The sequence below is a fragment of the Pan troglodytes genome, chromosome 6, assembly GCF_028858775.2.
Source record: "Pan troglodytes isolate AG18354 chromosome 6, NHGRI_mPanTro3-v2.0_pri, whole genome shotgun sequence".
In the NCBI taxonomy this organism is placed as follows: domain Eukaryota; kingdom Metazoa; phylum Chordata; class Mammalia; order Primates; family Hominidae; genus Pan; species Pan troglodytes.
The window spans coordinates 132,690,809-132,713,312 of NC_072404.2; the positions used below are offsets into that span (position 1 = coordinate 132,690,809).

Genomic DNA, 22,504 nt, shown 5'->3' on the forward strand with positions numbered 1-22,504 from the left:
GGTTTGGGTGTGCTCACGATGACTGGCAGTTAGGTTTTCAGCACTTAAAACCACTTTTCCTTGTCGTTAAAAACCGATACACATTCATTTTAGAAAATGTGTGAAGACACACACAAAGAAAAAAAATCATCAGTAAACTACCTTCCAAAGGTAGTAGCTGCTGGTTTTTCCCCCGTACATATAGAAATATTGTTTCTTTTCTCAGAAATTCTCAACAAAAGCAATATGGAAATGTAGACAAGGGCACATGGGAGAACAGGAGCGGATGTGAACTCCCAGGATCTAGTACTTCATGATTCTATGACCCTGCTTTAGTCTCTCCATCCCTCTCAGGCCCAGTTGCTCATCTGAAGAGTAGAAATATGAATACTATTTTTTATTCCTACAGGGGTTTTGGAAATATCAAATTATAAAACATTTGACAGTATTTTATAAATTAAAAAATACTATATGCTTGGTTTTATTAGTATGTTAACTGAATAGAAGATGACTCTATAGATAGATGGAGTGATCAGATTGAATCCTAAATAATAATTCCAGCTGGATGGACTTCTGCCTAGCTCTGTTACCTGAGTTACAAATAATCTTAACTTCACAAAAGGGAAAGGAACTTTTATTAAGCATCTATTACATGCCAGGTTCTGTGCTATCTGCCTTACACTTGTCTTCCCGTAGCACCACAAAATGCCCTTTCATACATGAGAAAAACCGAGATTCAATGAGCAAAGCCACTGGTATTGTAAGATTAAAACAAAGGTGCATCTGATTTGAAGTCCCATGTTCTTTTCTATTTTTAAGTTAGAGGCACCTTTTAGGGAAAGTATTTTCATGGAATTCCTCTTATTCTTATGGAAATTCCTACTCTTATAGAAACTTTCAGAGTGATGGAAGGGCAGTAAGACTGGAAACGTGAGTTATTTTCATACAGATTCCCTTAGGAACATTTAAAGAAGTTGTGATTATTTCATTATTTCATCTTAGAAGAAAGAGTGAACTAACTTTTTTGTTTGTTTGTTTGTTTGTTTTGTTTTTTTTGAGACAGGGTCTCATGCTGTCACCCAGGCTGGAATGCTGTGGTGCGATCAAGACTCACTGCAGCCTCAACCTCCCTGGCTCACATGATCCTCCCACCTCAGCCTCTTGAGTATAGCTGGGAATAGTAGCTGAATAGCTGTGGTAGTAGCACTGCCACACCTGGCTAATTTTTTATATTTTTCTGTAGAGACAGGGTTTCACCATGTTGCCCAGGCTGGAAGAGTGGACAAATTTAAAAGGTGCTTGTTTGCAAGCTCATCAAAGGAAATAAATGGCAGATATTGACCTTTTGCATGTAATTTACCTAAAACTATCTTAAAATGTAATTTGGAAGTTTTTATAGCATGGTTTCTTTAGACCTAAACAGAGCTGCTGAAGGATGCTATAGAATTTCCTTCTTGATAGAATATTTGTTTTGAACAAGACAGGCTTATCTTTTTAGTACTTATTCATAGTCCTAATTGGAGGTGGAAAACTAGACTCAATCAAGGATGAGCATTTAAGTAAACATGAAAGAAAAAAATCATTATAAATTCTGCTGAAACTATGATTAAATGATATAGCACAGAGGATCTAAAATGACATTACAGTACAGAGACACATGAGGGTGCTCTAACCAACTGCTATAATAAATAAATTGTTCAAATATTGGGGAAAAATTAAGGCCCGTTATGAATGGCAGTGATGAATTCTGACTTTTAACATTAGCTAAACAGAGCAATCTTAGAATAGATGGTTTTTAAAAAAATGAAATATATTGCTCTCCCCTACCCCTCCCAGTTTAAAAAGTAGATGTTCATATTGGCCAATTTGGAAAATGCTGAAAAGCACAAAGAAGAAGAAAAAAAGTGGACTGATGTTACCGTCAGCCCTGGGAGGTGGGGGCTTTCTAGAGCCTTAGAGCCAAGCCAGTTGGAGGCTTAGCTCAGGAGGCCTGCCTTCAAACAAGCCCAGGCTGTTCTCATTTTGATTCCACAGACCTTCTGCTAGTACAAAGGGGGAGTAGAGACAGGGGGTCTAATGACCGCAAGAAGAGAATTAGAGACGCATGTTTATCTCAATACATTTACTCTCATTAAAGTTCATATTCACTGACATCATGCATCTCCTTGAAAAAGTCTGCCCACCCACCATTAATTAAAGCCACATTTTAAAAAGTCAGTGTGTGCACTTTTATTCCAATCAAAAGTAGCCTCCTAAGTTTTGCAGAGCAGGCAGGAGAATATCTGAGGCCTGACAGCTGTTCACCTCTACACGGTGAAGAATCATGTGATTTACATTAAAAGTTGTGTTTATTCAGGGCCTAAAATATAATAGCTATGATCTATTGTCTTGAAGAGTTGAAACATTCAATATCTAATGACCTATTTAGTGAAATTAACATTTATTTTGATAAGTCAATGTTCTTTTGGATACAATATCTTTTATCTTTCCAAATAGAGAAATCTAACTATATACCCTGTTTGAACAATTAAGCAGCACACTCCTATCAAAGTCACCACACTTTATAACTTATACATGTACTATCAATGTTAGGACAAAGGTCAGTGTAAATTTTTTTATCCAAATCATTGCACAAACAGTAATTACCAGTAGTTGTAGGATTGCACAACCATAGTCTATTTTCTTGGCAGTAGTGACTGTAAGTTCATAAATTCATGAAAATTAGGAATGTTGATTTTTAAAGTTCAAGAAAGGTACTATTTGTAAACAGTTCAGGTCACACTCATGTTATACCATGTGCTAAGCAAGAGTTCTTTCCTTCCAACTTCCTTTAAATGAGATTTGTTCTCTCCAGGAGCCTAGTAAAGGGGTTTTCATCCATTCTTTTCTATTATTTTTCCTATTAAAGCCCCCCCAGGGACCTTTCAATTTTATGCTGATCTTTCTTTATATATTAATATCAAACACATTTTTTTGTTGTGTTGATAAAAGACAAATTATCGTTACCTCTTCCTATTGGCAATTAGATTATTCTAGAATAGTTCTGAACAAATATTTGATTCACCCAGCCAGTTAATGCTTTCCACACAAAAGCATCAAGTACAGCATTAAATTCTCTAGTTATTCTGGTCATACCACCGTACCAAAAGACATGGGTCATCAATGGGTCTGAACATTGGCATTGAAATGGTTTAATCCTAGGGTAAAGCACCCCTGGACTACGTGTTGAAACCTAACTTTCTAGTCCTTTCTACTAACTTCCTTGTGACCTTGAGTACCTTGAGGGCTTCAGTTTCCTCATTTAACAAATGATGGTTAGAGGGTGTACACTGACTGGAGCCCAGGAAGTTAGTCAGGTCTAGAGGAGAAGGGGCCAGAATACCCTCTGGGGATCATGTCTTCTTCTGGTCCACTTACTTATCCAGCACCAGAAACAACAAGGTGGGGCTTTTATGAGTGAGACTTGGGTCAGGTTCCCAAAGAGGGCATCCCTAAATCTAGAAGAAGCCAACAAACCATGCTTGATGAGTTGTTTTCATGATACATGTAAGAAAAGATGCTCTGGGTCTTTATATCCCTTAGATATAAGCATTCAGTGTACCATTGCTATGTGGGATGAAGCACTATCCTAACCCACAGTTCATATCTTCTGCTTAAATGACAGTGTCCAGAGAGACCATAAAAGACTTGAATCAACACAATGCCAAACACAATGGGTGGACTCCTTCAACTAGCTGTAGGAAGGAAGGTGGAGTATGGGTGGGAATATTTCAACCTAGTTGTTGGTATTCTTCTGAACAAACAGCTAATGGCTGGGGGACAGTAGGAAGTTGTGACTACACAGCATTTTATCAATTCTAGGGAAGTTTAAGATAAGCTCTGCCTAAGTGGTTTATAAAGCCATGCAGCCTACAAAATGAGCACCGTTGCATTTCCATACCTTCCTGCCAGCTCTGTTGTTGTGAAGATTCATCAGGGCTCTGGCATCCTTTCCTTTCCTTTCCTTTGCATCCACAAATGCGCGGGCAAATTTGATCCCATAGTCAATGTTATCACTGCAGCCACCCCAATCAAAAATGCCTTTGCTGTCCTTGGCGCTTCCCATCTTCTTTGGATCACAGGAACAGGATTTTACTTCTCCTTGGCTACAGGCCCTGGTGATGGCAAATACAACTCCAGCTGAGGAGATGGCATAAACAAAGGCAGATTCCCGACTACCTGAAACAAAAATGCTTTTCTTAAAAGTGGTCCGGTAGCACTATTTCTGAATAACTTTCATATGATAATTGTTTAATATTTGCTCTGTTTCAGACAACCTTTGCCACTAGACAACAAGGTACTGTTATTCTTGAAGGGCTCTTTTCTAGAGCCCAGGCTCTTTCTTTAATATGAACCATCTCCATCTAATATAGGTTTTTGTCAATTTAGGTATCTGTGTGGCAGCTCTTCTTAAATAAGCAGTATCAAAGAAAAAGATGGCCTTGCCCAGCTCCTGGCTTCACATTAGTCTCAAACACAGGCTTGCCCTGTTTCAACAGAGAGCTCTAGATGTCCTAGAAGAGAGGAGCATAGCATCTCTAGGCCTTTTTCTTTACAGTCTGAATGCTACAATTCTATCATTCCACAATATAGTTGGGTACTCATGACACCACAGCTTTCCTCAAAATATCCTTCCAAACCTCCAGGACTTACTGAAGATACTCATATGCACTTAAATTATTGAGAATGAAATACTGAATTCAAAGAAATCTAGGGACTAAGGTGGGAAGAGAATTCTGGCAGTAACCAGCCCCTTGCATTAACACTGGAGAGCTTGGGCTTGGCATTGACTTTCATAAGTAATTGAGAGATTGCTGAAGGCAGTATGCAATATCCTTGAGTTACATACTATATGTCTAACTATTAAGGTGAATTTACTTTCTTCTGGAACACCTGCACTAATCACTGGTATTGGGTAAAAGACAGTGAAAAGTTTTTCTTTGGTTTTTCTGGAAGGAAACAAATTTACCGCCTATAATTAGACTTGGGCAAGAACCCTTTGGGGTGCTTTCTTAGAATTGTTCTTTATTAGAGCACAGGCTACTTTCACTTACAGGCTGAAAGGTACATATTTCAGTGCAATAACTACATTAAATTATTTTAATAATCTGTAGTAACTCATAACACGGTGTTGTGGTATAGTGACAGATATAAGGCTCTTTAGGGTCTGTGTGCACCTCATTTTTCAAGTGGAGCTGTATTTCATTGTTATTAGCATGCCCTTTTATTAATGGTTGCTGTGGCAAATATATTAACAATCCAAATAGAAGCTGGATAACCTAATGCCAATGCAAGGCAGAAAACAGAGAACCATTCGGTGATTCAATATGTCAAGAGGAGTGTGACTTTTTGAACCACACAGCTGGGAGAGCAAACCACCTTTTCACATTGAAGCCCTGCTTGTTTCCGTTTGTCATTCAGTGTTAAAATTTATTATACATCCCTTGCAATATTTGCTCTGCTAGTCTCATTATTAAAAATCAGGAAAACATATCTACACCATATTAAATGGCACTTACCTCAGCCTTCAGAAAATATTTACCCCCCAAACCTCTAACCATCAAAAAAGGAATCAATCATGCCCTGTAGTTAGGTAAAATCAATTATATGACTATTCGCCATAGGTAGCAGGTAGTGCTCTCCAGAGGGAAATATGATGGTTACAAGAGCTGTTTTGAAGAGTCCCAGCTTATACTATATAGACCACAGATATTCTAAGTGGAATTGAGATGTTTTGTAAAAGAAGGCGACTAATACATGCTAATGTGACTTAATCTCAGATAGTGGCTTTCAGATAAATAAAACTTTTATTATATCCATTTTACAGTTTAGGAAAATACCTTTTCCATAGTTACCCCATTTATCTTCTAAAGCTTGGTTTGGGATTTAGAAGCCGGCGCCCATGTTTACAGAGATCACATAGAGGAGGAAATTCCCAAAAGCTTAAGTATGTAGCACTAGTCTTATTTTTTAAGGAGAAAGAAGAGACATTTTATGAAGTGGTCTATTACGGGAAAGGCATGGAAGACGGGGATGATATTATATCAGGTAACCAGACAGTATTTTGAAAGCAACAAGAGAAATAAATTGTCTAGGTGCAGAATTCATCCTGGTATAACTTGGAAACAATTACATTAACTTGTTGACTGAAAGAAAACAAATCACAATCTGCTTCATTTCAGAAATAATTTCCAAAGCAAAAATATGACTTTTCTAAATATTTGTCATTTATTATTCAAACACATTACTAAATAGCTAGATGTTCCTTTATTTAAATTAAAAATTTAGCACGTTGACTGGTTTTTCATTTTACCTCCAGATGGTTTGGTACCGTGTAGATATAGCCCTAAAATGTTTTCAGTTAAGTGTTTAGATGAATCACTAAAATGTTATGTGTGAAGTAGTAGCACATTTCAAGAGCTGGCTTTGTAACAAAACAAATTTTGATCTTGGGCCTCTTCTTAGAAAGATCCTTTTTAAAGCGATCACAAAATGAAACAAAATCCAAATCTAAGTGGTGACATCTGTATTTCCTAATGTGTTGCTATTGAAGTTTCTCTAATTTTTGTATGGAGATAAATCAAGCAATGTCTATTAAGTACATAGGCACAGTTTTTATTTGGGGTAGAGAGATTGTTACCTAGGAAGGCAAAACTCTAGAAGCTAGGGTTTCTTGAAGGTTAGGGATTGTTTAATTCTCTTTAAAGTATTTGCTTTATAAAAAAATATTTATAAGGATGAGAACTAATTACCTTTGTGTTTTCTAAGGCTAATTCTAGAATCTTGGAGGTGTATTCTTGCAGGAATATTTTTAGATTTGCTAGTTCTGTCCTTGTTTCTCTGCCTGTGACTGGTAACTATCTGTTGAATGAGTAAATTACAAATGTTTCTAAAAATTGTACTGTCTTATTCTGACTCTCTAAAGTCAAACAGGCAAATGTTCTCCATTTCTCTATGACCACGGGACATTTTGGTAATTTTATGTTCTTCTTATAAATGGTCTTGCCCTTTGCCTTTCCTATTCATCTATGAGCATATTTAGGTGTCCACAACTCTAAGACGTAACTTTTTCTCCAAGCAACTAATTGTAGAAATCTTTGGATAGCTTCATTGGAATTTCTTGATTATTTCCAGGATGAGCTGCTTTAGGCCAAATTCAGCCCTCCCATAACCAACACAAAATCATCACTGACAGTCACAAGAGTTTGCATAAATGTCTGAGAGGGAACCTGGCCTTCTGTGAAGAATGGAAAGAAATTGTGTAGCATGAGTGGTTTAAGTTCTGAGTACTTTGGCAAAGTATTCTGCTTCATCTGAAAAAAATCTGAAGGAAGTACAAGTTAGAATCTCTTATTTACCTGAGGTCTAGACTAATTTAAACTAGTTCTGTTTCCTCCAGTCCTGTCACCCAGGCTGGAGTGCAGTGGCAATATGTTGGCTCACTGCAACCTCCTCCTCCCAGGTTCAAGTGATTTTCATGCCTCAGCCTCCCAAGTAGCTGGGATTAAGGGCATGTACCACCACACCCATGGGGTTTCGCCATGTTGGCCAGGCTGATCTCGAACTCCTGGCCTCAAGTGATCTGCCCACCTCAGTCTCCCAAAGTGCTGGGATTATAGGAGTGAGCCTGGCTGTTACCTCTAGTTCGACCCTCCTTCATCTCAGCAATTCTACAGCTCTGAAGAAAATAATAGTGTCAAGATTAAGTTACAGTATTTTATAAATGAATCCCCAGCTTTGATGGATATATTTTCTTTAGGATCACTGGTCAATATTGCTTCCTTTGATATGTGATCTAAAGGTTTTATTCAAATATGTAGATATCTTAATAGATCCAGAGATGATCATTTCATAAATGAGACGTACATCTAATTTGAAATCATTGCAAAATGGTTGTAAGCACTTTGAAAAAAAATCCCGATATGTTTTAAACACTGAGAGCCATGCATAATATATCCAAAGATTACTCGTGCTAGATATTTGCAAACTCTCTTTAACAAGGTCCAGTTTCTTTAATTGATTCACTGGCAAGATAATCTAGGTGAAGTCTTAAAATTCCATGAAGCTGAAATTTATTATTAACCTTTCAAAAATTTGCGATGTCATATTGAAACTCCAAAAGGAATGCAGAAGAATATAGTTCTTAAACTAGAGAATAAAATTGCAGAATATCGCAGTAAATTAACTTTAGGGATACTCTAAGAATGAGAGTACTACGCCCTTGGGGGATTTTAGAGACATTCAGTTATGCATTTGGCCTCATAAAACCCTAGGGCTGTGATGATTACATGATAGAAACACCCTCTGTTAAGCATTACCAAGTGCACTGTCCGGATGATTTTCTTAGGAATTGGGGGGGGGGGTAGGCAAAAACAAGTAAAAAGTTTCCTATTTTTGGGGTTTGCACATAAACTGCTGTGTTTTCTGTCAGATTTTCTAATAGCAAATGGACTGTGGTGTTTCCTGGAGAATGCTAATAATGCCAGGTTAGCAGATGGGTATTATTTGAAAATGAAATATGATTTTCAATTAATTTTCTTTGATTGTGTCCTAGCTAGTGAGCTACTTTCCATATTCAGAACTTTGAAGAAGTTTACTACGTAATTAGAAAATGTTTAAGGTTCCTGCTAAGGAAGAAAAAACCTCTATGTATTCATGTTTCCCACCTCTATCCTCCATAGCTATCCTTATTGCTTTAAATGTAGCTGGAAAATAATAGGTACCCACTACAAGTTTATCCACTCATTCATCATAATGAATGAACAGGGCCTGCAATATACAAGGCACCAAGCAAGGTGCAGGGAATATAGGTTAGTTTCTGCCCTTACAGAATTTACAATCTGTTGGGAGGAAAAATATTGAATTTAGACACAGAGGCACCAAGGCTGAGTAGCTGAATGGAAGGTGAAAAGTGGTGAGTAGAGATTTGTCTCTGCTTCTTAATATCACTTAAGTGGTGTTTTTGCAATACTGATAATCCTTTGCTGAGAAAAGATTTGAAGATTCTATGCTGATGATCTGCTCAAATTCTTCTGGAGGAAGCCCCAGAAAGCCAAGGAAAAAGTCAAAAGAGACTTGTGGCTCCTCCCTCTCGTCTCTTAGAGACGAAGTCTGAACCTGGAGGATGTGCCGTGTTGGAGTGATGGACAGAGCAAAGAGTGAAAAGACAACAGCCTGGGGTTCTACTTCTTCCTTTTAATTCACCTCTTACAAGCCTCTAGACATGTTCCTTGATTTCTCTAGTCCTCACCTGTAGAACAGGGACAATGACGCCCAACTGAACAAACTTCTGATGGAATAAAATGCAATAGAAGATAAGCAGGGTCTTTGAAGATGGAGTGAGGGAGCTGTGCATGAGTGGAGAGCCATAGGGCTGGGTGAAGGCAGGAGACTTACTTCGGAGTAGGACCCTGCCAAAGAGGCTGTGATCCCTGTCCAGGGTGTTGCAATTCCAGCGGTGCTGGCGGAACTGGTGCTGGCATTCTGCTGTCCACTCGGCCACGCCCTGGCTAATGGCACGCATCACATCTGGATGTCGGTGACACAGCTGCCGCTGGCTGCTCACCAGGCCTGGCACATTATCGCACATCACCCTGGAGGAGCCACCTGTAGCTCTCATGTACCTATAAGGGACCAACCAACACAGAGGTGAGGGCAACGTGAACAGGGAGGCCTGGCTCAGTGTTCCTGGGAGACTAAGGAGTTCAAAGCACTTTTCAAATATGAATTCCTTATCCTTCTGGTGATATTAGAAAGCAAGGGTATGTACTTTTTAATTTAGTGGAGAAACCGGCAAGGCAGGCAGGCGTAGTGAGTGATCTTGCAGAAGTCATCCCCAAAATGCTGTGATGACTGTCTGTTGGACATGAAGCTAGGTCTACCAGATGATGCTCTGGGCAGGGGGACAGAGGCAAGGTCGGCATTTGGGGAAGTGAATGACGGGTAAGAAGCAACGTGTCTTGGGGAGAATGTGTGGAAGACTGTTCTCAAGAAGGCTCAGATCTCAGTGACACAATGTGTCTGGACTTGGCTTTGGGGGAAGCTGACCTTAGAAGCTCTTTGTTCCCGTTATTTGACAGAATGTCTTAAAAACTGTCTGTATCTGTCTAATCAACACCCGCTGGTATCTGATGTTACACTCTCCTCACAGACAGGCTGTTCTTTCCTTACTGAAGAGCCTTTTAAATATTTCCATTTTGTAGCTCTTTTTGGCTTTTATAAAGATCCTTTGGAAAAAATTCTTTCTATTGTTATTAAGGACACTAAATGTTTGGAAGAATCAAACAGTGTTATAGCTCCATAAAGTACTTTTTGAAAAGAAACTTTAACAAAAAATTACATCATCATCTCTACCCAGATGTTCTCTATTAGTCGTGAAATGTTTAGAAAGGTACCTTTTATATAACCCAAGCTGCCATAGGTGTCTTTTGAAGCGATCAAACAAGGAGAATGTCTTTTTCTTGTATTTTCATTATTTTATATGATCATAAAATCGTTACAGCTGTGACTTCCAAAAAATATATTTAAGTGACAGCTGAGAGACAATGTGACAAAAAGCCTGAGCAATAAATAATGTTTATACACCCATGGAAACAGAAATAGTCATTTTATTGAAAAATGGTCAGTCTGATAAATCAATCTTTGATCCTGTGTCAGCAATGTCAAGGCTAAACGCCTCCCTGTTCAAAGCCGGCTTAGGAAGGAATTGAACCCCTCTTCCCATCAGCGCATTGCCTTGCTCCTTTGAAGAGCTCCAGTGTCTTCCTAAAAATTTCCCTGCTCTAGTCTGTAATTTAGCTGAGACCCCTTACCAGATTCTTTAAAAATTAGCCCACGATAACGGGTGTCTCTGAATCAATATTTTAATATCTGTTCTGAAACTTTTAGGTGCAAGGAAATTACAGGGCTATCAACTCTATCTCTTTCCAAGACCAGAAAGTCGGCAGATGGAGAACGGTTTCTAGATGGGGAGGGAATCTGCCTTTGGAACTTTTAGCGACCTGGTATGGTTCAACATTCCATCACTATGCAAAAATAAATAAATAAATTGCAGACCAACGTACAAAGGAAAGCAGCAAAGTTACTCTTTGCGGGGACGGTTGTGAACAAGGTAACATCTTAGAGACAGACCCCGGGGTCTGTAGCTTTGCATTAAAGTCATGGTCTCTAACTGGAGGCAGCAAAATGTTCTTCCGCCCCACTGGGGTGAACCTGGAATGTGGAAGGACGGGAAATAATACAAAGTCACACGCTTTAGGTTCTACAACTCCTGACTGGCTGAATTGGCCCGTCGATTTACCTTGAGGCAGTTTTGGCGGGGTGGGGGCTGGGATGGGGGAGGCGGTTGTAGTTTTCAAGGTGAATTTACACACACACACACACACACACACACACACACACACACACACACACACACACGTCTGTGCTAGAGCTGGAGACCAGGCTAGCACGTCTCTCAACAGGATAAGAAATTGGCTGATTTTGCTGTCGCTCAGCTGGATCCAAATAAACCAAACATCGGAGCTCTCATTTGAGGGGGAATGTGGTTTTATGGAGTTGTCAAAGCTGAAATGATCTTCTGGGAAAAGAGAAGGGGCTCACCATGGGGCGATAAGAGGGCAGTAGCCAGGGTTCGGGCCAGAATCCGAGACTGCTGCGGCCGCGGGGGAAAGCAGCCAGGAAGGGTCTATGTGGCCAATGCGGTCCCCATTCCGATCTCCAAAATCCCCCCGCGCCCGTGCGCGTGGACTTACCACCATGAAGAGTTGACCTCGGGGGTGAGCCAGGTCAAGAGCAGAGGGAGCCAGAGCCAGATTCCACCGAGAGGGGCGTTCATATTAACCCCCTTGCGTCTGCATCAGGTCAGACTCCGTGTGCGGGCGCCATGCGTGCCCAGAGCAGAAGCGCTCAGCTCCGGGAGCGCCTCGTCACGGCCGCCGGCGCCTCGCCGCGCCCCCGCCCCCCGCTCGCGTCTGCGACGAGTGGCGAGACTCGCTGATAAAGTTTCAAACGATGGGCCCGGCGAGCGATAAAGGCCAGCCCGGGCCGCCTCGCCCACAGCCCAATTCCCCAGGCGCAGCGAGCGCCTGCAGCCCGAAAGCTCTGCGCGCCTCCCGCGCGCCCCTGTCCGCTCTGCTCCCCTCCGGGCGCAGCCGAGGGAGGGGGTGCTGCGCCTGGCGGGGGTGGGGAGAAACGCGGGGTTTTAGACACGGGTGCATGAAATGATGGCAAGAGATGTCTGGGGATGAGGTGAGGCGGGGAAGGGGGAACACCGCTGCATGGTTACGAGCACACGCGAATACAGGAACCTTTAGGGAAGCTCCAGGCCAAAGAGCATCCGTGGGCTCTCGGAGCGCGCGTTCCGGATTGCCGAGGCCATCCGCTGGCAAACAAGTCCCTGAGCGTGCAATGTGAGGAAACGAGGAAGGGGGCCAAGGGGTAAGGAGATTACTATGCATGGGATACAAGAATCCAGAGATGATTCTCAACTCATTGCTTCGCTTCTCTCCCTGAAGCTGGGATGAAGAGCTAGCACTTGTAAATTTGGAGCTGCCGCGTCTATGCAGGGCAAGGTTAGGGAGGGGCCAGGCCTCTGCGAAATGACCTGTTGGCTTTGATTCCTTGGTGCTGGGCTTAAATACAGAGTCCATAGGGAGGGGAACTTGGAGGGTCCATGACCCTCGGGACCTAACCCAGCAGTATCTGCCAAAGCACCCAGGAAAGATGCAGTTTTTACGCACACCTAGCTCCTCTCCGGAGCTGCGGAGCGCAAAAGATCACATAGAGAGGAACCGAGGCAGCCAGGCGTTCGCCGGGGGTGTGCGCCCTTGCACCTCCTGCCGCCTGGGCGCTCAGCCTGTGCGCCTTGTGGAGGTTAAGGGACCCTCGGTCCTGGACCTGGGCCCCCGCCCAGCCAAGAGAGAGGGGCTTGGGCCCGCGGGTGGAGCATTTTGAGCAGTAGCTGGCTTGTAGCCGCGCCGTTTATCACCGGAAAGGAAGGAAGACCAGGAACTCGTGGCGGCCGTGAACTGTTCCATTGCTCTTTTCCTGGGGCGGAGGGACTCACTGCCCGCCCGAGGAGCGTGCTCTGGGGAATAGAGTGTGCGCCTGTGTGTATGTGTGGGAGGCGAATTGTTCGCAGGGCGTGGGGGAGGGGGTGCCGCCCAGATCGGAAGGACGGGCTCTCCCTCTCTCCAGCCCACCCTCGGGCCTGGACTGGCCAGAGCGTCAGCCCTCGCCGGCAGCGAGCGCGGTGAGAGGCTGGACGAGGCGAAGCTCAGAGACGCCAAAAACCTGAAAGATGCTGTCATCGCCACCCCCTTCCCCCACGCTGGTCCCTGGCAGGTCCGGCCCCTCCCAGGCTGACCCAGATACATCCCCGTTTGGGTCCGGAAAGGGAGGGGAGGGAAACAAGCACCGCGCCACCCACGACTCGGGAAGAGCAGGGCTCCTCGCCAGGGCCGCTCCGTATCGCTGGGCCGCGACCCAGGGAAGTTCTGCTTGGTCTGCGTCGGTCGGGCGGGAGGTGCAGGGAGGGCGCGTGGGGCGGCAGGCAGCGGGGCGGGGGAGCGTTTCTGCTCGCCGTGTGTGCACGCCGGCCATGGGGAGGGTATGATAGGCACCAAAGAGCAACACGCCTCTCATGTACTTACATGCTTATGCTCACAAACCTCCTTCCCCCGTGAAGCAGGGGAATAAACGAAAGCTTACCTCCACCCTTCTTTGTCCCGCATTTTCTTGAAGTAAATCCAGACACTTAGGAAAGAAAAGGTGGTTGGCTCCGAGGAACCAGAAACATTGCCAAAATTTCACTTCTACCGTGAATAAAGTAGGAGTGTGGATGTGTATGTTGGGAAAGGTAGACAGTTGTATGATTCTCTCATGGAGATTATGATTTGAAACCACCTAAAAAACTCCAACTCAAGTTCCACCCATCTCAGCACATCGTGTCCTCACAGCTAAGGGGTGTTAGAAGTACATGGAATGTGACCATCAGCTTACAGGCCCTTGCTCTCCGCCCAGGGAATTAGTGAATGGCCAGGAGACCTGCCCTTCAGTTGATGGTGAGGCCAATGGAATGACCTAAACCTGAAACAGACCTCCTGGAAAAGGAATGGACCATCCCCAAAAGCTAATTAAATCCACGCCAGAGGACTTCATCCTGGGGCAGGAGGAGGAGGAGTGCCACATGTCTCACAGAGAAGAAATTGGTTTTTGTGAAAGGCAAAAGGCTGAAAATGTTCAAGTGAAGCTAAATCCAGATGTGAAAAAGGGGTCCACCCAAACACCCCTTCCTGACCTGTCTAGAGGCCGTCTGGACTCAATGACTTGTCTCTTCCAGATCTGTGATTCCATTTCCCTCCCATTCTCCACCCCTTTCACTTATGAACCATTACTTAGCCCCAGTATAACTTATTTTCCTGCCAAGAAGGCCTTTACTCCCTCCTTGTCTGTACCTATTCTCTCGATGGACCCCTTCGCTTTGAAGATAAGATGTTCGCTAGTAGACATGGTTAGGAAATGCTCAAGAAAATTAGGAGGAAAGAAGGTTACAGCAAACCTTACTTCTTTTACAATCAAAACCACCATCCTAAAGAAGAGTTAATAAATAATGAAGTAAATTGCATATGACTTCAGCCTAGCTATAGCAGATGATGAGGTAAGGAAAGAAAGGGTCAGAGTGTCTTTAGATTTATTAAACATCTGATTTTTGATTTCTTCAATGAGAAATCTCAGAATTGACTGTAAAATTCATTTACAGTATACAGAACCCAATTCTCTTTCTGGAGCTTAATGTTAGTTTGCTTTTAACTTCAGTATAGCACTGTAGCCAAATGAGTCAGTCTATTTTCTTAGTTAGATCCATTGTTTGTCTAATCTCCCAGGGCAGTGTAAGAGAACTCATTTACAACTGAGCCATCTCCACCCTTTAAAAATGGAGAGTTACTTCTCAACCAAATAGTCATTTGTCTTCCAGTCTGAACTGACTTCTTCCTCAGGCAATGACTCCTAAGATAGCCACTCACTAACCAAAGAATAAGTTATAGTATCAATCGTTTAAATCTCAGTGTGCCTTTAAATTAATGTGCACCAAAGATTTTTGCTTCCAGCCATGAGAGAGTAGCAAGTACCTGAGTAGCTCTCCTTTTCAGGTATTGGACAGTAGGCCCCACACGGCTGTGATCCTTGAGAGAAGGAAAACACATTAGTTTTGCTCCACAACTATCTTACAATTGTCCAGGTTTTTCTGCTGAAGAGAAAAACATTTTTCTAGAATGTAGGAAGGTAGAATACAGGCAAGGCAGTAGTTTCAGTTAAGGAGGGAGAGACTGGAGTTTTGGGCTGTTAAAGCAGCTGAAATTTCTGAAGATAAGTAGCTGTGGAACAGGGACTCCCCCGCAAGTCTACATGGAGATTCACCACCAGTCTGGGCCAACAGCTAAGCTGAATATAGACATGACAAAACTCTGCAGGGCCTAACAGAGATTACCTGCTGCATGTAGTACATTATTGAGAGACATTGGAGTTCCATCACAGCAGGGCAGAGAGACCTCACTGAGCATGTCAGGGATTCAATTGAGATGCTGGAAAGGCCTTGCCTTAAAAGCAATAGTCAGGCTAAAAAGCATGTCTTAGAGCAAAAATCAAAATGTTGTTTCTCCATAGCACATACTGTAACAAAGAATGATAAGAAATCAGACAGGACCAGGGAAATTTATAAGAATGAAACAACATCCATTAAAAAAAAAACAACATGATACAGACTCTCTACAATGGATAATTAATAAAAAATTTAATAGGCTGGACACGATGGTGCACGTCTATAGTCCCAGCCACTTGGGAAGCTAACAAAGGAGGATCGCTTGAGTCCAGGAGTTCAAAACCAGCCCAGGGAAACATAGCAAGACTCTGTTTCTAAACAAACCAACCAACAAACCCAACAAACAAATATGGACAAGTGAAAAACACACAAAAGTGATCTATACTTAAGAGAAAGCAGTCAATAGAAACTGATCCTGAGATGGCCCAGATATAGGAGGAATTGGCAGGAAAGAAATTTTTAAAGTAACTATTATAAATATGTTCAGGTATTTAAAGGAAAATAGAATGAACAAGTGGACAATGAACAAATAGAGAATCTCAGCAGAAAAATGGAAGCCAAAAGAAAGAAATGAAAATTCAAAACCCCGTTAGTACAGTTATCTAATCTGCAAAATTTGTACTTTCTGAAATGGAATTCCAGAAAGAAAGCAGAAAGAAAATGGGGCAAAAAATATTTTGGAAATAATGCCCCAAATTTGGCCCAGATGATGGAAAACATAAATTTACCAATCTAAGAAAGGTGGAAAATCCCCAAAAGAATAATTACTCAGCATATCACACTGGCACACATCAAACTATTTAAAGCCATGGATGAAAAATCTCTAAAGCAGCCAAAGGAAAAAGATACATTAAATATAGGAGAACAAGAATATGAATTACACCTGGCTTCTTATCAGCAACAATGGAAGTCAGAAGACAATGGAATGACATCTATAACACGCTAAAAGAAAAAAAAAAGTCCACATAGAAATCTATAATCAGTGAAAATACCCTCTGAAAATGAAGTGGAACTCTTCTCTTGCTTCTTATTCTTCACTTAACCTTAGGAATAAGAACCACATTGCATGAATAAGAGCAAAATGAAAACAGAGCAACCTGAATAAAGTCTAAAGCCAACCCTAGACAGGATCAAGATTTCCCAGTGGTACTTTTTTTTGCTATCCAAAAGAAAACTCCACCTTTTTTTTTGTTAGAGTCTCACTCTGTTGCCCAGGCTGGAGTGCAGTGGCATGATCTCAGCTCACTGCAACCTCTGCCTCCTTGGTTCAAGCAATTCTCTCTGCCTCAGCCTCCTGAGTAGCTGGGATGACAGGTGCCCACCACCACGCCTGGCTAATTTTTGTATTTTTTAGTAGAGACGTGGTTTCGCCATGTTGGCCAGTCTGGTCTTCAACTCCTGACCTCAGGTGATCTGCCCACCTTGGCCTCCCAAAGTGGTGGGATTAAAGGTGTGAGCCACCACACCTGGCCAACTCCACCCTCCTTAAAGGAACATAATATCATTCAGGATCTCCACAAATTTTCAGCAAATTAAAAATTATTTTTTAAAACTCCAAACAAAACAAAACCTAGGAAAAAAAAAACAACAGAAAATAGAAATGGACCCACAGGTAATTTAGAGTTCTGACTTATCTGAGAGGGACTCCAAAATAATTAAAAATGTCTTTTTTTTTGGCCAGGTGTTGTGGCTCACACCTGTAATCCCAGCACTTTGGGAGGCTGAGGTGGGTGGATCACGAGGTCAGGAGATCGAGACCATGGTGAAACCCCATCTCTACTAAAAATACAAAAAATTAGCCGGGCACAGTGGTGGGCGCCTGTAGTCCCAGCTACTTGGGGGGCTGAGGCAGGAGAATGGCGTGAACCCAGGAGGCAGAGCTTGCAGTGAGCCCATATCACGCCACTGCACTCCAGCCTGGGTGACAGAACAAGACTCCGTCTCAAAAAAAAAAAAAAAAAAGTTTTTTGTTTTTTTTGTTTTTAAAGAACAGACAATTTTAAGACAGAGTTGGAATCCAGGCAGAAGACTTAACTAAAAATCCAGGACTAGGGAGAGGAGAACAGAAGCAGTGACTGCAAGTAAGAATTAGATAGATGGGTTGAGGATCTATCTATAATCGGTAGAACAGTGGATTAGTAAGCCAGAAGAGAGGTCAATATTGAATATCCAGATTAATGCACAGAGAGTAGTAAAAGGATAGAAAATATATAAAAGAAAAAGATAAATATGATTGAGTGAAAAGGTCTAAGCTAATTGCAACTGGAGATCTAGATGAAGAAGAGAGAATGGGACTAAAGAAATATTTGAATAACTACCAGTTGAGAATTTTCCAAAACTGATGGAAGAAATCAAACCACATATTCAAAAAAAACCTTACAAACTTGTAGCAGATTAAATACAGAGAAAACTACGTTCAGGCACATCACACATACATTTCTGACAAAGGCAAAAAGAAAATATTAAAAGCTGCCAGATGGGGAAAAACATTAATTTGAGGGGAGAAATCACAAGATATGGCTGACTTTTCAACAGAAACTATTGAAATCAGAAGATGGTAGAATGGCATCTTTAGAAAAGAGGTGGAGTGGAGAAGGATACTGTCAACTTGGAATTCTATAGTCATTGCAAAGATTCTTAAAAAGTTAAGACAAAATAAAGATGTTTTCAAATAAAAGGTAAGAAAATCCCTTATTAGCAGAGTTGATGATAAATATTAAGCCAGTTATTTAAGCTGAAGGACAATGATCCAAGATGGAATTATGGAATCAGAGTCCCCTGCTGGTTTTTGTGTTAGTGATGTCATATATTTTCTTCTACATATTTTAAACTTTTAAAAGATATCATAATCATCATTTTAATTATCAATACTATTTTATATTTTTCTATTAATTTACCTTTCCCAATATTCATATTCCTTTTTGCAATTCCATAATTCCATCTGGGCTCATTTTAAGTACTACTGAATGGTGGTGAGTTTCCCATTTTGCTTTTTTTCTGCTATCCTGCAGCCTGGACACAAGGCAGCAAAACCGTGAAGTGGGAGCTGGCATGGACAGAAAGGCATACAGGAAAGGTATCTGGATTCAAGTAGTGTGAAAGAGATTTCTAACATACTCATAGTGAGTGGGAGAAGTTCCCTGGGCTCCCCCCTTTTAATTCTTTCACATTCCACACCCCTAGGAAAACCTATGTCAATGTTGGCAGCAGTGACAACAGCAGCAGTGAGAGCCCATAGGTGCTTAAAACTCTGAGAGATGGGAAACCTTCTCTCCAGAGGAACTGTGTTCCCAAAGAGATGAGATGAAATTCCATAGCTTTTTTTTCCCCCTCCTTCCTTCTGCCATGTGGTCCTAGACATGGGTGTAATACATACAGGAAATGTATGGCAGAGTGAGACAACTAAAGCCGAAGTTTCTGGCCAGAGGACCAAAAAGAGGAATCCTTGAAAATCAGAAAGTACTTAGGTAGTCAGGGGGAATGAGAATCTTGGGAAAACAGTCATATAAAGTTGTATGTGAAGTCCTGTGCTTACCCTCTAAGTTACGTACATGTGGATTTGCCCCTAATGATCACATCAAAAACTTTGAGAATGGAACTATGGGATAGACCACAATCCAGGTCCAAGACAAGACAATGGGTTTTACACATGAGACAGGCATGAATAGAATTACAAAGCCTTTGAAAACTGAACTAACATCAGAACCAGAACCCACATAAGGCTGGTCAGAATTTGTGGCCTGAACCCAATTAGATTGCTTGATCATACGTTGAAACAAGAATATCAACATTCCACATAGATAGGATTTAAACAAGACCCAGAGTCTCTTAACATTCTATTCTGGATGTCCAGGATACAAGAAAAATTACTTGGTATACAAAGAACTAGGAAAATTGCAACTCAAATAGAAAAAGACCATCAAGAGACACTACTGCCTAGGTGACAAAGATGTTGAAATTATCAGACAAAGACTTAAAATCAGCTATTATAAAAATTCTTCAAGAAGTAAGGATGAATACTCTTGAAACAAATGGACAATATAAAGTCTCAGTAAATAAACAAAAAATTTAAAGAGGAAACACACAGAAATTTTAGAACTGAAAAATTTATTTACTGAAAAATCTATCTCAATGGATAGAGGTGATAACAAAATGGAGATGACAGAGAAAGATGTGAATGAACTTGAAAATAGATCAGTGGAAGTTATCTAATCTTAACAGCAGAGGAAAAAAATATTGAAAAGAAATGAAGAGATCCTCGGGAAATCTCTGGAATAATACTCCAAGGTGCCACACTGTGTCACTGGAATCCAAGAAAGAGAGGAGAAACAGTCCACTGCAGCAAAAAATATTTGCAGAAATGGTTAAATACTCACTAAATTTGGCCAAAGGTATAGACCTAGAGATTCAGAAAGCTCAGCAAATCCAAAGAGGATACCTCCAAATAAATTAATGCTGAGATACATAAAAATAAAATTGCTGAAAACTAAAGGCAAAGACAAAGTCTTGTAAACAGACAAATACAAATGATGCATTACTTATGGAGAACAAAGAGGAAAGATGATTTAAATGACTTTAGATTTCTCATCACAAATTATGAAAGCAGAAGAAAGTGGAACATTTTTTTAAAGCACTGATAAAAAGAACCATCAACCCAGTATTCTATACACAAAGAAAATATCCTTAGTGAAAGTGAAATAAAGACATTCTCAGATGAAGGAAAACAAAGACAATTCATTGTCAGTAGACCTGTTCTAAAAGGCTTGCTAAAAGAATTTCTTCAGACAAAAGAGAAATGATATAAAAAGGAAACCTGTAAAATATGAAGGTAAGAGAAATGGTAAATATCTGAATAAAAGTTACAGACTCTTCTAGTCCTCTCCAGTTCTTTAAGAAGGCAGAAAAGGGGAAACAGGATTGAAAAACCAAGATAACACACAGAAAACAAATAATTAAATGATATACTTAAATCCAAACATACCCATAATTATATAAAATATGCATGGTCCAAACACAATTTTTTTCAGAATTGATGTATTTATTATAATAAACATAAAATTCAGGAACAACAATAGTAGGTGGTATTTGGTAATAGAAATGAGACTTAAAAAACAGAAGTGGTATAAACAGGAAAACAGGCAATAATGCAGTTAGAACCATGAGACGTCATTAATACTAAACCACAATCTATGAAGAGAGGAGGTAAATAAAAGAGTGATAGCTGAGTTTGAAATGAGATATTACCACCTACCAACCAGAATAACTAAAATTTTATCAATCTGACAATGCCAACAGTTAAGATATGGAACAAATGGAACTCTCACTCCTTGCTAGTTGAAGTAAAAGTGGTAAAACCATTTTGGAAAACTGACAGAATCTACAAACTCTGAACACATGCATTCATGTTGTTTAACAAGTCCACTCTAATTATATACTCAACCAAAACGCATACACAATAATTTTAAAACAGAGATTTGCTGAATGGATAAAAACACAAGTATATGCTGTCTACAAGACATTCACTTCAAATACAATTATACAAGTAGGTAAAAAGGAGAAGTACACAAAAAGATAAATGACACAAACACTAATTAAAAGAAAGGCAAAGTTGATATATCAATATTAAAGCAGATATCTAAGCAAAATAAAAGTTACCTAGGATAATGAGGGAACATAACATAATGATAAAATGGTCAATTCACCAAGAAGACATACTGTCCCTAAATGTGTATAGACCAAACAACAGACCTTCAAAACATACGAATTAAAAATTTGACAGAACTAAAAGGAAAAAAACAGACAAATGCACAATTACAGTTAGAGATGTCAACATTCCTCACTCAGTAATTGATAGAACAAATAGAAAAATCAGGAAGATACAGAAAAACTCCACAACACTATCAACCAATTGCTTGGAAACTAAGCAATACACTTCTAATAGTCTTTGGATCATAAAAGATGTCTCAAGGGATGTCAGAAAATATTTAAACTGAATAAAAATGCATTATTGTGAAACTATATTTAATATAGATTCTAATAAGTCAAGAATACATGTTGTAATCTCCTGGGTAACCACTAAAAACTAACAAAATATATAGCTGTTCCAGTTTTCTATTGCTGTATAACAAACCGCTCCAAAACTTAGCACTTCAAAACATCAATTTATTACTGTATTTCATAGTTCTGTGGGTTGACCAGACTTAGCTTGGTGGTTCATGCTTGGGATCCTTGATATCATTTCAGGGGTTGCAGCTGGGACTGGATTCATCTGAAAGATTGACTGGGCTGGAGGTCCCATGTGGCTTTTTAACTCGTATGTCTTGCAGCTGTCATCCTCTACATGGCCTAGACTTCTTACTTGTGGCGTAGGATTCCAAGATGAAGGAGGTAAAAGTTGCCAAACTAGTTAAGAACTACACCTGGATCTCATCAAAGCAGTTGCAGGACCTGCCCAGATTCAAGAGAGGGAGAAGTAAACTCTGCTTCTTGATAGGAGAGTAACAAAGTAACACTAAAGGAGAGCATGTAGCAATAGAAAATGTTATTATTGCCATCTCTGGAAAACAGTCTTCTACAGTCTTCCCTTTGGACACAACAATTCACATTCCTTCCACATGGGCAAAATAAACCCACTCTCTCTCCCAAGTCCCCTAAAGTCTTATTCCAATATGGCATTGTCTTGAAGTCCAGGACCTTGTCATCTAATTACAAATGCAGATAAGGCTCCTCAGGTGCTGATCCTAAAATCTTTATGAAAATGCAATAGGCATAGAACAGTCATCACAGTTTTGGAGAAAAACAACTTGGGAGATTTACATTATGAGATATCAAGCTTACTTACTCTAAACTGTAATAATTAGGGGAAGGTGATATGGAACAAGAATA

The 22,504-nt window shown here is 40.7% G+C and overlaps 1 protein-coding gene across 2 annotated transcripts in view; it reads right to left on the reverse strand.

The window, feature by feature from the left end:
• WNT2 (Wnt family member 2) overlaps nucleotides 1-12,193 on the reverse strand; it is a 46,581-nt gene extending 34,388 nt beyond the window's left edge. The window contains exons 1-3 of one of the 2 annotated variants that reach the window (NM_001135848.1): nucleotides 11,772-12,155; nucleotides 9,415-9,641; nucleotides 3,920-4,197 (exon numbers count right to left, since the gene is read on the reverse strand). In NM_001135848.1, coding sequence (NP_001129320.1) covers nucleotides 3,920-4,197; nucleotides 9,415-9,641; nucleotides 11,772-11,854 — 588 coding nt within the window. In that variant the 5' untranslated portion in view covers nucleotides 11,855-12,155. Of the gene's footprint in view, nucleotides 1-3,919; nucleotides 4,198-9,414; nucleotides 9,642-11,771 lie in introns of both variants that reach the window. The other variant, XM_063813858.1, reaches the window with a different exon arrangement.
• Nucleotides 12,194-22,504: the final 10,311 nt, after the last annotated feature.